The following is a 12,500-nucleotide window of genomic DNA, read 5'->3' as shown; positions in this document are numbered from 1 at the left end:
GTGTGTGTGTGTGTTCCTCTCTGAATGAGAGCATCACGCTGAGATTTGACAGTCCAAACAGGGATGCCAGAACCAGAGCCAGGGGGAGACGGGACTAATAATAGCTACACATCACACGGACCTGCTGGACTCAAGCTGCCAGCATGAGCGAACACACACACACACACACACACACACACACACACACACACACACACACACACACACACACACACACACACACACACACACACACACACACACACACACACACACACACACACACACACACACACACACACACACACACACACACACACACACACACACACACACACAATACAACCATTAGAGAGCATAAATACCCATGTTGGCATGTTGAAGGATTCAATGCAAGCTCACAAAACACACACACACACACACAACACACACACACACACACACACAACACCATCAGGGGAAAAAGCTACAGTGAAGTTCAAAAGAGAGGAATGTGAGTAACTGATTGACAAGTAGACAGAGAGAGAAGAGGCTTCATCTCTAACATGTGCTTGTGCACCATACCATTACGGCTGAGACGTTAACAATTCCAGTGTAATTTACATTCCCATGCATGTGAGAGACAGGAGGGGATGAGTGGGAGAGGCACATTGACAGACAGGAGGGCATATTATGGGAAAGAAGTTTCATTGGCAACACTCTTTCCCTTTGAATGAGCATGATAATAGGAAGGGGGGAGGGAGAGATGGAGCGAGGGAGGAAGAAAGGAGGGAGGGAGGGAGGGAAAGAAGAAAGAAAGAAAGAAAGAAAGAAGGAAAGAGGGGGCACATCAATCCTTCTGTGCAAATTACGAGTGGGTGTGGTCTGCTGTATGGACATACTTGTTTCATGATAAGGCGGAGCTTGTCAATGTCCCGCAACTTCAGCAATTCCCGTAGGCTGAGGCTCAGGTCACATGACGTCTCATACACCAGTGTCTCCAGGGTAACCAGGTCATCACACAGGCGCTCCAGCCCTGGGATCTCCCGCTCCTTCCCCAGACGAACCAATGACAGTGCACAGTCCACCTGCACAGCCAATCATAGACAAGCATTTGAGACACAGTACCTCACAAACTGACATTCACAGAAGGGTAGCTAGAGTGATTAGCCAATCACAGACGAGAATGACCAAATGCATAGCCTTGGGTGGGTTTCAGGTGACTAAGTTAATGAAAAATAATTAGGGATGTACCAATATATCTGCCCAACAGTGGTATCAGAGAATATCAGCTTTGTTGATTGAAATCTGCCATCAACAAATTTATATATGACATACTGTATACCAATACCAGTGGCTGACGTTCATCTGCCATGGTGGTGCATCAATACTGTACTAGGCACGATACATGCTGTGGTGCTGTACGTGCGACAGGGGCATTCAGACATAGTGCTACGAAGGCCTGAAAGCCATGAAAATGGTTCAGTTATTTTTTTTAATGATCACTTTTTCCTCTTCCTTTTTATGTAATAAAGTAAAAAAAAACATTGCCATAGGACAAATTGTTATTTTCTAAAACGGATAGTTCCGGTCCTTGATTGTGATTGGCTGAATCGCGTTCGATGCCGTTGTAAATATCATGATAAACTCACACCTTGACCGCATTTCGTTCTATAGTAATGCGCTAGCACAAAACTAGCAGTTGCTGCGTCTTGTTGTTGCATGGCAACCATTCATAAGGAGGGAATATATTTCTTGGCGGAAGAAAGATTATCTATGAATATATCGTTACTTTTTCGTTGCTGTGCTTTTGTTTCATGAAATCTTGCTAGATCGACGTAGTAACCGTTTTAGAAAAGCAATAAGCCACTCGAGTCCGTGGGTTATACTGTATAATCGAACAGCTAAGGGGGTTTTAGGCACTCCGCTTCGCGTCGTGCCTAACAACGCCCCTTAGCTGTTCGATTATACAGTATAACCAAAGATCCTTAAATATTGACAAGATAGAGCAACGTAATGCATCTCTATGGAAGCAGAATTCGAACAGTTCCGGTCTGCTTAAAGGGGCGTGTTGCAAAGACGTCATAGTGGGATATCGATCTCTGTCAGATTGGCAAGCAGTTCAGTTCGAATGTTAGCAGGTCTGCTTAAAGGGGGATTTAGCCCCCCTCCCCCTTGTAAAGACAGAACGCGGAAATGATCGAACGTTTGCGCCTCTCGCTCCGCTTTAACCCTCTCTGGTATAACCCACGGCCTCTCGGGGCTTATTGCTTAATTCAACATCGGTATTGGCCCAGAATGTCACAATTGGCGCATTCCAATCAAGAGTGAGGAGAGTCCCAGTGACGGAACAGAATGCCCCGATGTGCAGATAATCACAGTGGAACTCAAACTCAAACTCTCACCGATTTCAGCAACTCCACAGAGCTTTCCAGAAATGAGCCTTCTAGAAATGGCCTCATTTTACAAATAAGACGGCTGCGCTATGCTGTCTGACTCATTGTAGAACAATGTCCCCCCTGGTATGTTCCTGATATGAGGAAGATCGACCCAGCAACTAATTTAAATAAATCAAAAAGTGAAACCTTGAAAATGTCTGTTCTTTTTGTGCCGACAAGCACCACCTTTGCGTATTAATCCTCAATAGAAAAGCCAATATTAACATTATCCTCTGACACTTCTAGTGAAGCCCTGGCTCCTGGTGTAACACTGATAAATGCCGCAGGTTCATCTCTGCAGCCAACTAGTGAAATATGGCACATAATTTCCCCCCCTGCTCCTGCAGAAGACCATTCATCAAGGCTAATACAAATTTATGTCACAAATGCACAGTTTTACTTTTGGGTCATTTCTCACTATGCGGTCTCTGTGCACCAGGCTGCCTAAGCAAAAAAAAAAAGAAAGACAAAAAGAACGAATAGAAAAGAACGAGAGCAAGGGGTTCAGAATATCTCAAGAGAGAGGATGAGATGGCCTTAATACCATTTGAAGAGCAGCACTCTCTTGTCCTAATAAGGAACAGGTGGTAAGAATATACAAACCAAAGTTTATCATTATTGCTATTATTTGCATTATGATTATGATTGTAATTATTATTGTTATTATTATTATTATTATTATTATTATTATAACAAAGTGATTATTATTATTCACACAGAGACACACAGTCTATGGATTAGACACTTAGAGAGGGCTTGCAGACACACACCTGTCTGGAGTTGTTTTCAATATCTTGAGCCCGCGTGAGGTACCAGTCAGTGAGGAGTATGATTGGTGGATCCGCTATGCGGAACCTCTCAAGGTCTGCCTCCACATACAGGAAGTCATCCTCATCAGGAATGTTGGTCTCCACCTGTGATCTGTAGAGTGAAACCCAGGGGAAGAGTTTGGTTGGAAGAACAGTGGGCCTCTCTCATTCGTCTTTATATCTATCCTCCCTTCCTCAGTCCTCGTTCCACTGATCTACAGTATATAAAAAAAATTATAGGGCGGCAACAATGAGATAGTCTATCCAGTGATCTTTATAGATCAGTGGGAATGAGCCTGGAGGACCAAGCATCGAGGATCAAGGAGAGAGGTTGAGAAAGGGCCCATGTGAAGGTTATGTTACAGATAGGCACCGATACCCGCATACAGACTTATCAGTCAGAATAAATAGCAACATGTACTGTGGCAGGGTTGTTGGCCAGTACATTGTACTGCTCCCATCTAGTCTGTACAGAATGTACTGGAATGCAGAGGTCATTGTGTAATTAAGTATGGGCTTAATTATGAGACAGGGTTTAGTGCTTTGATGGCAGAGCGCTAGAAAGCTTTTCAGAAGTCTGGAAGTGGGGGCCTTGATAGACCTCTGTCACCTTCCAGAGGGGTTGAAAGTTTTTTCCAGAATCTAGAAGTGTGGGCCTTGTTAGACTTCTATCACCTTACAGGGGGTTAGAAAGCTTTTCAGGAGTCTGGAAGTGTGGGCCTTGATAGACCTCTGCCACCTTCCAGAGGGGTTGAACATTTTTCCGAAATCTAGAAGTGTGGGCCTTGATAGACCTCGATCACCTTACAGGGGGTTAGAGAGCTTTTCAGGAGTCTGGAATGGCGGGTCTTGATAGACCTCTAGCACAGTCCAGAAGCACTGTCCAGAAGCACCGTCCAGAAGGCAGCAGAATGAAGAGGTGGTGGCCAGGGTGAGAGGAGTCCTTAATGATGTAAAAGTCCTCTAGTGGCGACAGCTGAGTGCTGGTGGTTCTCTGTGCTGATTTGAGGGCTCTCTGTCGGGGCGTTCTGCTTAGGCTCTGAGCAGCTGGAGCTACCACTCCAGGATGCCAGGCGCGAGCGTGCTCTCCGCAGAGCTGCGATTCAAGGACTCCCAACAGCTGCTCGGGTTTCCGTTGTGTCTTTAAAAAAGTGGAGTCGCTTCTGTGCCTTCTTAACCAGTGAGGTGGTGTTGACAGTCCATGTGAGGTCCTGGGAGATGTGTTTGTGTGTGTGTGTGCCAAGATTTTGGAGTTTGACACTCTCCACTGTGCCTCTTCCCATGCATAGAGGAGTGGGCTCCTTTCACGGTCTCCTGAAGCAGATGATCAACTCCTTTGTTTTGGAGGTGTACACTGTACTGCTAGACTGTCCATCTGATGCAGCGCCACTCAAAGAGTTTAAAAGAATCCTTCCCTGTATTAGTAGGACCACGATGATGCCATCTACAAACTCGATGATTGTGTTGGTGCAGTCATGGGTGTAGAGAGAGTAGAGAAGAGGGCTCAGCACACTGACACTGAGCTCTTGAGCTCCACAGGACTGAGTGTGTGTGTGTGTGTGTGTGTGTGTGTGGGGGGGGGTGGGGGGTGGGAGATGGGTCCACATCCTTACAGACGGTGATTGGTTTGTTCAAAAAGTTCTTGACCCATCTGCATGTGTACCGAGATCTTTCTGACAGCCAGCTTTAGCAGTCCGTTGGGGCATGATGGCGTGGAAGGCAGAGCTGAAGTCCACTAACAGCATCCTCACAGGGTGCAGGGTGGGTGGGAGTTAAGATTTGATGTGTCTTGGGCCTTTAGCACTTCATCACCGGGGGGTTGGGAGCCAGAGGTCTGAAGTCAGTCAGGCTGCTTGATTGCGGTTTTCTTTGGAGAAGGTACCATAATGACAGACTCAAAGCATTATGGTGGACAGTCCACTGAAACAGAGAGAGGTCAAAGAGGTTGCTGGACACCTCCTGGACATCTCTGCCAGCTGATCAGCACAGTCTCGGAGTGCCCTGTCTGAAATTCCAGCTGGGCCAACGGCGGCTTTCATACGGCTGAGACTGCCGAGAACTCTTCTGACAGTCGCAGGAAGTGCCGGCCAGGCGGTCAACAGTTGAGGTTGGTGTCATACTGCATTGTCACTACGGTAAAATACGGCAAAATCTGCCAGTACCACTGTGTTTGTTCCCAACTCTGAGGCTGAGGTAAATGATCTAATTTAGCTCTGTTGCTTAGCAATGAAGATGACTGACATGCATTTTTAAAGACAAAACATCTTTGGTTCATTCTAAATTGAGCAAAGCAATCAAGGATGCCGTTCCCAACAATTTAATGGCATGTTTTTCAATTTCTTTTACATGAACTCACAGAACCTTTGCCAAGCACGGTTTTCTAGAGTTTATATTGTCTCGCCTCCAAACGTATTACAACTGAAGACCGAAGCTACTCACCAGAGTTTAAAACTGAAAAAGAAAAAAAAACTGTTTTTCTGGCCCCGGTCATGAAAACGAAAAAAGGTAATTAGCTTAGCTTCTCACCCTTTTGGAGGGTTTATGCATTTGGCAAACATAGTGAACACTTAAAATGTGTACTTTTGAGGGTACAGGGGCGTACTGTAAGTGTGAGTAATGAGACGGGGCCAGAGGAGTGCGGTCGATGTTTTTGAGTAGAATCAGGTAAATGCTTTAGTGTATATTTCAGTCGCAGGCCAATAAAAAAACAAACACAAGGACAGTTTCTCACCCTCACCCAGGAGCAAGACTGTTTAGTAGGTGTTTTGTCAATTTGAAGGGAAGATGGAGCTACTGGTGTGTGTGTGTGTGTGTGTGTGTGTGTGTGTGTGTGTGTGTGTGTGTGTGTGTGTGTGTGTGTGTGTGTGTGTGGAATTCTGTCAGAAGAGAAGCTCTCTGCTGAATCCTCTAAGCCTGCAAGGCTGAGTGAATGGCATTAGAGCAAAACAAAAGTAACAGTTACAAACAGAGACTGCTGACTGAGCACTGGACTGTAGTGTGTTTGTGTGTGTGTGTGTGTGTGTGTGTGTGTCTGTGTGTGTGTGTGTGTGTGTATGTACCTGCAGTCCCTCTCCTCACACCAGTCTGTGTCTCTGTGTTTCCGCTCATCCCATGGAATACATACCAGACTGCCCTGATCATCAACACTGCAAAACAGAGAGAGAACGAGAGATAGAGAGAGAATAAGAGAGAGAGACAACGAGAGAGAGAGAGAGAGAGAGAGAGAGAGGGGGGGGAGTGGAAGGGAGAAAGAGAGAGAGGGGGAAGTGGGAGAGAGAGAGAGAGAGAGTAAGACTTCATAAAACAAAAAAGTAATCAAAACATACATACAGACATATCCAAACGGCCAAATGTGAAATGAGAAATGGAAAGAACGCAGCCTGACTGCTGAAAGCACCCCGACGTAATAATACACCTGAAAATATTCTGCAAAGGAACCCAACGCACACAAGCTGCATTTCACTTCCTATTTGCTGACACAGCTTTTCACCTGCTCCGCACTACACCCAGGAACAAATCATTCAGATCATGAGTACGGAGAGTGTGGGGGGGAATGGGGGGGGGGAGGGGGGTATGGGGTAAACAAAAAAAGGAAGAAAAGCGGTGTGAAGAAAGAAACAGTAAAAGTGTTGAAGTGATAGCGCAGCAACAGAGGCGAAGAGAGTTGTGGGTCTGAAAGAGAGGGGCGTTGAGACAGCGCAGGAATGGGAGGGAAGATTCATGATGGGGGGGGGGGGTAATTTAGAGACAGAGGCTGGGCCAAATTAGTCCCTTGGCCCTCGGTGGAGGGCAACAGAACTGGGGAGGGGGGCGAGAGGAGTCTGGGCACAGTTTATTTAGGTGCCATTAGTCACCACGCTGCGCGGGGAGGGCTTTTCTTTTTTTCTCTCCGAGCGCTGCATATATCAGATCGCTCCAGAGTCTATGCTCACGGCAACTTCAACCGGACATTAATCACGTACTCACTCTCACACAAACAACAAACACACACTTTCAGATACACACACACACACACACACACACACACACACAAGTTACAGACATAAAGAGAAATATACATTCACAGACAGACTGTGGTATACACTAACTCAAAACATTACCTGGGTGCAAAGTTCTTACAGAAATAGATTTTGGATCAGATCCAAACTCTGTGCTACTAGTGCACCAAAACTATGCCCTACCTTTCCCCACACACACACACACACACACACAGACACACAGACACACACACACACACACACACACACACACACACACACACACACACACACACACACACACACACACACACACACACACACACACACACACACACACACACACACACACACACACACACACACACGCAGATAGTCAAATGATGTACAATTCATGAAATATAGTATGTATGCATGTGTACAACTGTTTGGGAAACTCAGCTCAAAACATAACATCACAATGGAGAGCACCGCTAAACATCTCAAAAGGCAAGAAACTGTCAAATATAGCCAGCCATAATGGTGTTTTGCTGCACACATAAAGGGTAAAGTGTGTGTGTGTCTGTGTGTGTGTGTGGGTGTGTCTATGATTGTGGTTTGTTTATGTTTATGTGGTTGTGTGTGTGTGTGTGTGTGTGTGTGTGTGTGTGTGTGTGTGTGTGTGTGTGTGTGTGTGTGTGTGTGTGCGCATGCACGTGTCTGTCTGTCCCTGTAAGTCGATGTGTGTGTGCATGGACGCGTTTATGTGAAGAGAGTGTGGAGGTGGCAGAGGAAAGTAAATAAACAAATGGCGAGAGGAGAAATAGAGACAGAGAGAGAAGGAAATAAAAAAAAAAAAAAGAGAGAGAGAGAGAGAGAGAGAGAGAGAGAGAGAGAGAGAGAGAGAGATGGATAGACGCAGGGGAGCTGCTTAAGATTCTGTCACCAGCCGTCGAGGATCCCTGCTTTGATAGAATTTGATCTGTTATGCTTCAGGTATAAATTTAGAAAGTACAATTATTTTACCATTTTTTTCCCCTTAACATGCCCAGGAGTGTCAAAACAACTCACTGTTTGCATACAAACACAAAGGCTTACTCTCTATCACTGTCTCTCTCTCGCTCACACACACACTCACACACACGGTTCAACAATTTAGTCTATTCCCAAGGGAGCTGTGTACGGAACATTCATAGAGAAGAAAAGCACACGGGACACATGGCTAAATAAATAAATAAATAAATGATCGCAAACATATGAAATCTCTCTGTGCTTTTTGAAAGGACACTGTATGGCAGATTTGGACAACAACAAACACTGTTCTTTAGATTGCTGCCGGTTTACTAACTACATGGCAGTGCAGCGGAGACACAACACACACACAGATATGTGAAGAGCTGTCCTGATAACGTCACGTCTTCCACAATGACATACAGCCCTGTGGGAGGCTGCCTAGCTCGTTTTAAGTTCCAATCAACCAATCAGGAACGTCAGCAGATAAAAGATGGGGCGCAAAACCAATGAAATCCAACCTTCATAACCTACAGGCATACCATCTACACAACTGACAAAGCTTATGAGAAGAATAAACAGATAATATGAAAATAGAGTAAACAATAGTAAAACAGTACATAAACTAGAAAAGCACTCAGAGAGCGCAGACCGCCGCCAAGCGCCTCCTGGATCCAGACGGTGATATGGATCATTCTAAAATTGAATTACTTCTTCCTTGGATCATTTCAGACCTTTCCTGAATTGGAAATTTCATCGAAATCCATCCATAACTTTTAGAGTTATCTTGCTAACAAACAGACAGACAGACAGACAGACAGGCAGAAAAACAGACAAACAAACAAACAAACCCCAATGACAACAAACCCCAATGACAACAAAACCTGGCAGAGGTAATAAATAGTCCAAAATGATTTTAAACACATCTGATGGCACTGCCCCCTTTGGCCAAATGACCTTTGGACCTTTGGACCTCTGGCCCAGTGGAAGGGTGGTGTCGGAGGACGTGACCTACCAGGCCTCGGGGAGCAGGATGGTGTACTCGTGCGGAGAGGTGGTTTCTGGGAAATTGCGGAGGATGGCCAGACGATGCTGCAGCAACTCTGACCCGTGGTAGGTGAACAGGATGTCCAGGGCCTGGACGTTGCTCTCCTGTTGTGCATGTGTACAACCACACACACACGCACACGCACACGCACACGCACACGCACACGCACACGCACACGCACACACACAAACACAAACACAAACACACGCACACACACATACACACACAAATACAAACACAAACACACACACACCCGTACACAAACACACACCAAAGTATTAAAACAAAATAGGGAAGGAAGAATGAGATGCAGAAGGTCATTTCAGGGCTTCAAATCCAAGAGCACATATAAAATATATGCATTTCAAACCACTGAGTTATGGCACATATGAACATTTCACAGTATTATATGATCACACACTCACTCAGGCACGCGCACACACACACATACACACACACACACACAAACACACAGATAAACATTCCTCCACACTCCAACACACACACATCAGAAACAAAACAGCATGCACACACCTCACCATAACCAAGCCAAATAAACACTACCCCCACCCTTCACACACACAGACACACACACACACACACAAACACACAAATACACACACAGTTGGGGCGATAAAGGGCTTTACCCTGGCATAGTTTCTTGCTGACTGGACAATATTCTGACTGCGGAAAGTCTTAAAGAATTCAGCATCATATCTCTCCTCGGCGGCGTGAGGGCCGCCCAATATCTCCTACAGAGAGAGAGAGAGAGAGAGAGAGAGAGAGAGAGGTGTAGAAAGAATGAAGAAAGAGAGGGAAAGTGTGGGGAGAGGGGGGTAGGAGAGAGACAGAAAGATAGAAATAAAGAAAAAGGGCAGAAGAGAAGTAAAGTAAGAGAACGAGAGACATAGGGGGTCATAAAAAAGAAGAAAAGAAAGAAAGGGAGAGAGAGAGGGGAAAGAGAGACAGACATGAAATGTCACATAAGACCACCATAAAGCCTTACAATCTCAAGCATGAAGAGCTTAGAGTCTTTGCCATTCCAGCAATATCGCAGTGATAAAAAGTTAGGGAGCTTGAGAAAACTCCTTTCAACGGCACAATGATCCTTGACTTCACAAAGGGCGGGCAGCTCTCTATAGTTCCTCCACTGCACAATGCCCATTATGAATAAAATGAAAATGAATTCCCGGCTAATTTCATTTCTGTTATTTATTTTCAATTATCGGCTATGCGCTGATTATGAAGGAATGTCAGTTTGTGTGGCCAATTTCCTGTGGCGCGCTCAAGGGTAGGTCTGACATTTTAAAGGCTAATTTCAGCCTCAGAAACTTAATGGAGGAAACAGTGACTGACCTGGTAATAACATAGACACAAGCAGACCGGCTAGGCTGGATTCACTTGTCTTCTGACAATCCCTTTAATTTATTGATTTATTTATAAAAAAAATTTTGGTCGCTGTTTTTATGCATCCACCGTCTGTGCCCTAGCTATGCACTAAACGTTTGTTGCAATGCATTTTGCAATACAGCTAGAAACGTGAGTTCTAGAAAAGTAAGTAAATCTGGAAAAGAGAGAAATCAAGATTTTTGCTCCCTTTTTTTTTGCTGTTGGGGGAAGGGGGCGGCAAACCAAGAAAAGAAATGATGAGAGACTGCGAGAAAGCAGAAAGCAAGGCTTAAAAGGAGGAGAGGAGGCAAGCGAAAGCCATGTGTCTGAGCTGTCTGAATGTTAAGGTCAAAACTGAACCTTGAAACTCAACAACGAGGATATTTAATGGAGTGACATTTCCTAAGTCTGTAGGCTGTCTGAGAACTTAATCGCGTTTTCAAGCCACAAAAGTGGTGAGGTCATTACAATTTATCTGCGACGCCCTGCAGGAAACACCTTGAAGCTAGTCCAGAGGGCCACAGAAATGTTGGACTATGCGTTACATTTTTAAATTCACCAAACCACAGATTAAAGGTTGGGTACGGAATTCGCAAAACGGCTGGCAGATTTTGAACATATACAACCTCAAGTCCCGCCCTCCATGGACGCACATTCATGCACAAGCGAGAATTCAGATGCGCGAGAGCGAGCCAGGCTAAATGAAATGCACTATGAGCTCTGGTCTCCATACAATCGCTCACATCAACTTCCCCAATTACATTCTTTATTCACCTCCAAAGGGTTGTAGGTAATAGTTCCACAAATCAGACAAGGTAGATGATTTTATAGCCTACATTATGGTAAAAGCACCTTAGTCTACCAGCCCTTTCGTTCGGAAATTCTAAAACAACGATGCATTTTAATACACCAAAATAGCATTTGATATACCTTACATTTTTCAGTAGCCATAGGTGTGTATATTTGAACAGAATCTGGTTTGGTTCTTACCAGGGCGTTTATCTTCTGAAATATCCAAGTTTAGTGCTGGCCCGTTGGTTCGCCTATTCCACTGTAGCTCCAAGCATTTAAGTTTCGGTTTCATGACTCTTCACTCTTCGAGTCACGGTAAAATGTAATTTTTGCTACATAGCTTATTTATTGCGTGGGTGATTGAGTTTCCGTAGGTATCCGCTGCCTTAGTTTGTATAGAAATGAAGTGACACATACAACTAGAGGGGAACATTATGGGACATGCATCAGGCCTAGTTAGTTTCGTTTCAGCACTGACTCGCGGTCAACAGCTTTCGTGCTATGTGCACGAAAGGGTCGCGCGCGCGCGGGGGGGGAGGAGGAAGAGGAAGACCGTTAGATTGACGAATGAGCTGTGAAATGATGGTATAGGGTTTAGAATACTATTGGCTGGAGTTTTTTGAGCCCTGCCCGTTCCGCAGATGTTTGACGTGTTTAATTTCCATTTCAGTGCTTCCAACTCAGTGGCTGTAAGTGGGTTAGGAATAGGATTTCAAGTGATTTAGCAAAAATGGCCAAAAAAGCTAATTCCATACCCTACCTTTAATTAATTTATTATTTTGTCAAACATTTTGTTCTGAGGTGATGAAAACACAAAACTGGCTTATGTAACTGACAACATTGAACTTCCTAAACCATAACCTACACCTGCTGAACTTTTGATCTGAATGTTTTAAGTGTGTGTGTGTGTGTGTGTGTGTCAGAGCAAGGACAAGTCCCCTCTGGATTATGCTAATAAGAAAGCTGTACATACTAGAGGCACAACACAGTGCATATGAGATCAATGATCAGCTCAAACGCCACAGGAGACGGAGATACATTAGATCCTGATCAAGAGGTTCTTGGGGCTTAGAGGACCAGTGACTACAGTAAGAACTAG

At 44.8% G+C, this 12,500-nt stretch overlaps 1 protein-coding gene across 1 annotated transcript in view; it reads right to left on the bottom strand.

The window, feature by feature from the left end:
* The window catches only part of nbas (NBAS subunit of NRZ tethering complex), a 180,097-nt gene that overhangs the window by 135,307 nt on the left and 32,290 nt on the right, over window positions 1–12,500 (bottom strand). Inside the window, exons 20-24 of the mRNA XM_062550682.1 lie at window positions 9,868–9,972; window positions 9,188–9,324; window positions 6,265–6,351; window positions 3,167–3,317; window positions 861–1,046 (exon numbers count right to left, since the gene is read on the bottom strand). Coding sequence (XP_062406666.1) covers window positions 861–1,046; window positions 3,167–3,317; window positions 6,265–6,351; window positions 9,188–9,324; window positions 9,868–9,972 — 666 coding nt within the window. The remainder of the gene's footprint in view (window positions 1–860; window positions 1,047–3,166; window positions 3,318–6,264; window positions 6,352–9,187; window positions 9,325–9,867; window positions 9,973–12,500) is intronic.

Source organism: Sardina pilchardus, chromosome 12, assembly GCF_963854185.1.
Source record: "Sardina pilchardus chromosome 12, fSarPil1.1, whole genome shotgun sequence".
Classification (NCBI taxonomy): Eukaryota; Metazoa; Chordata; class Actinopteri; order Clupeiformes; family Clupeidae; genus Sardina; species Sardina pilchardus.
The sequence above is the reverse complement of the archived record's forward strand: the minus strand, read 5'-3'. Positions and strand labels throughout refer to the sequence as shown.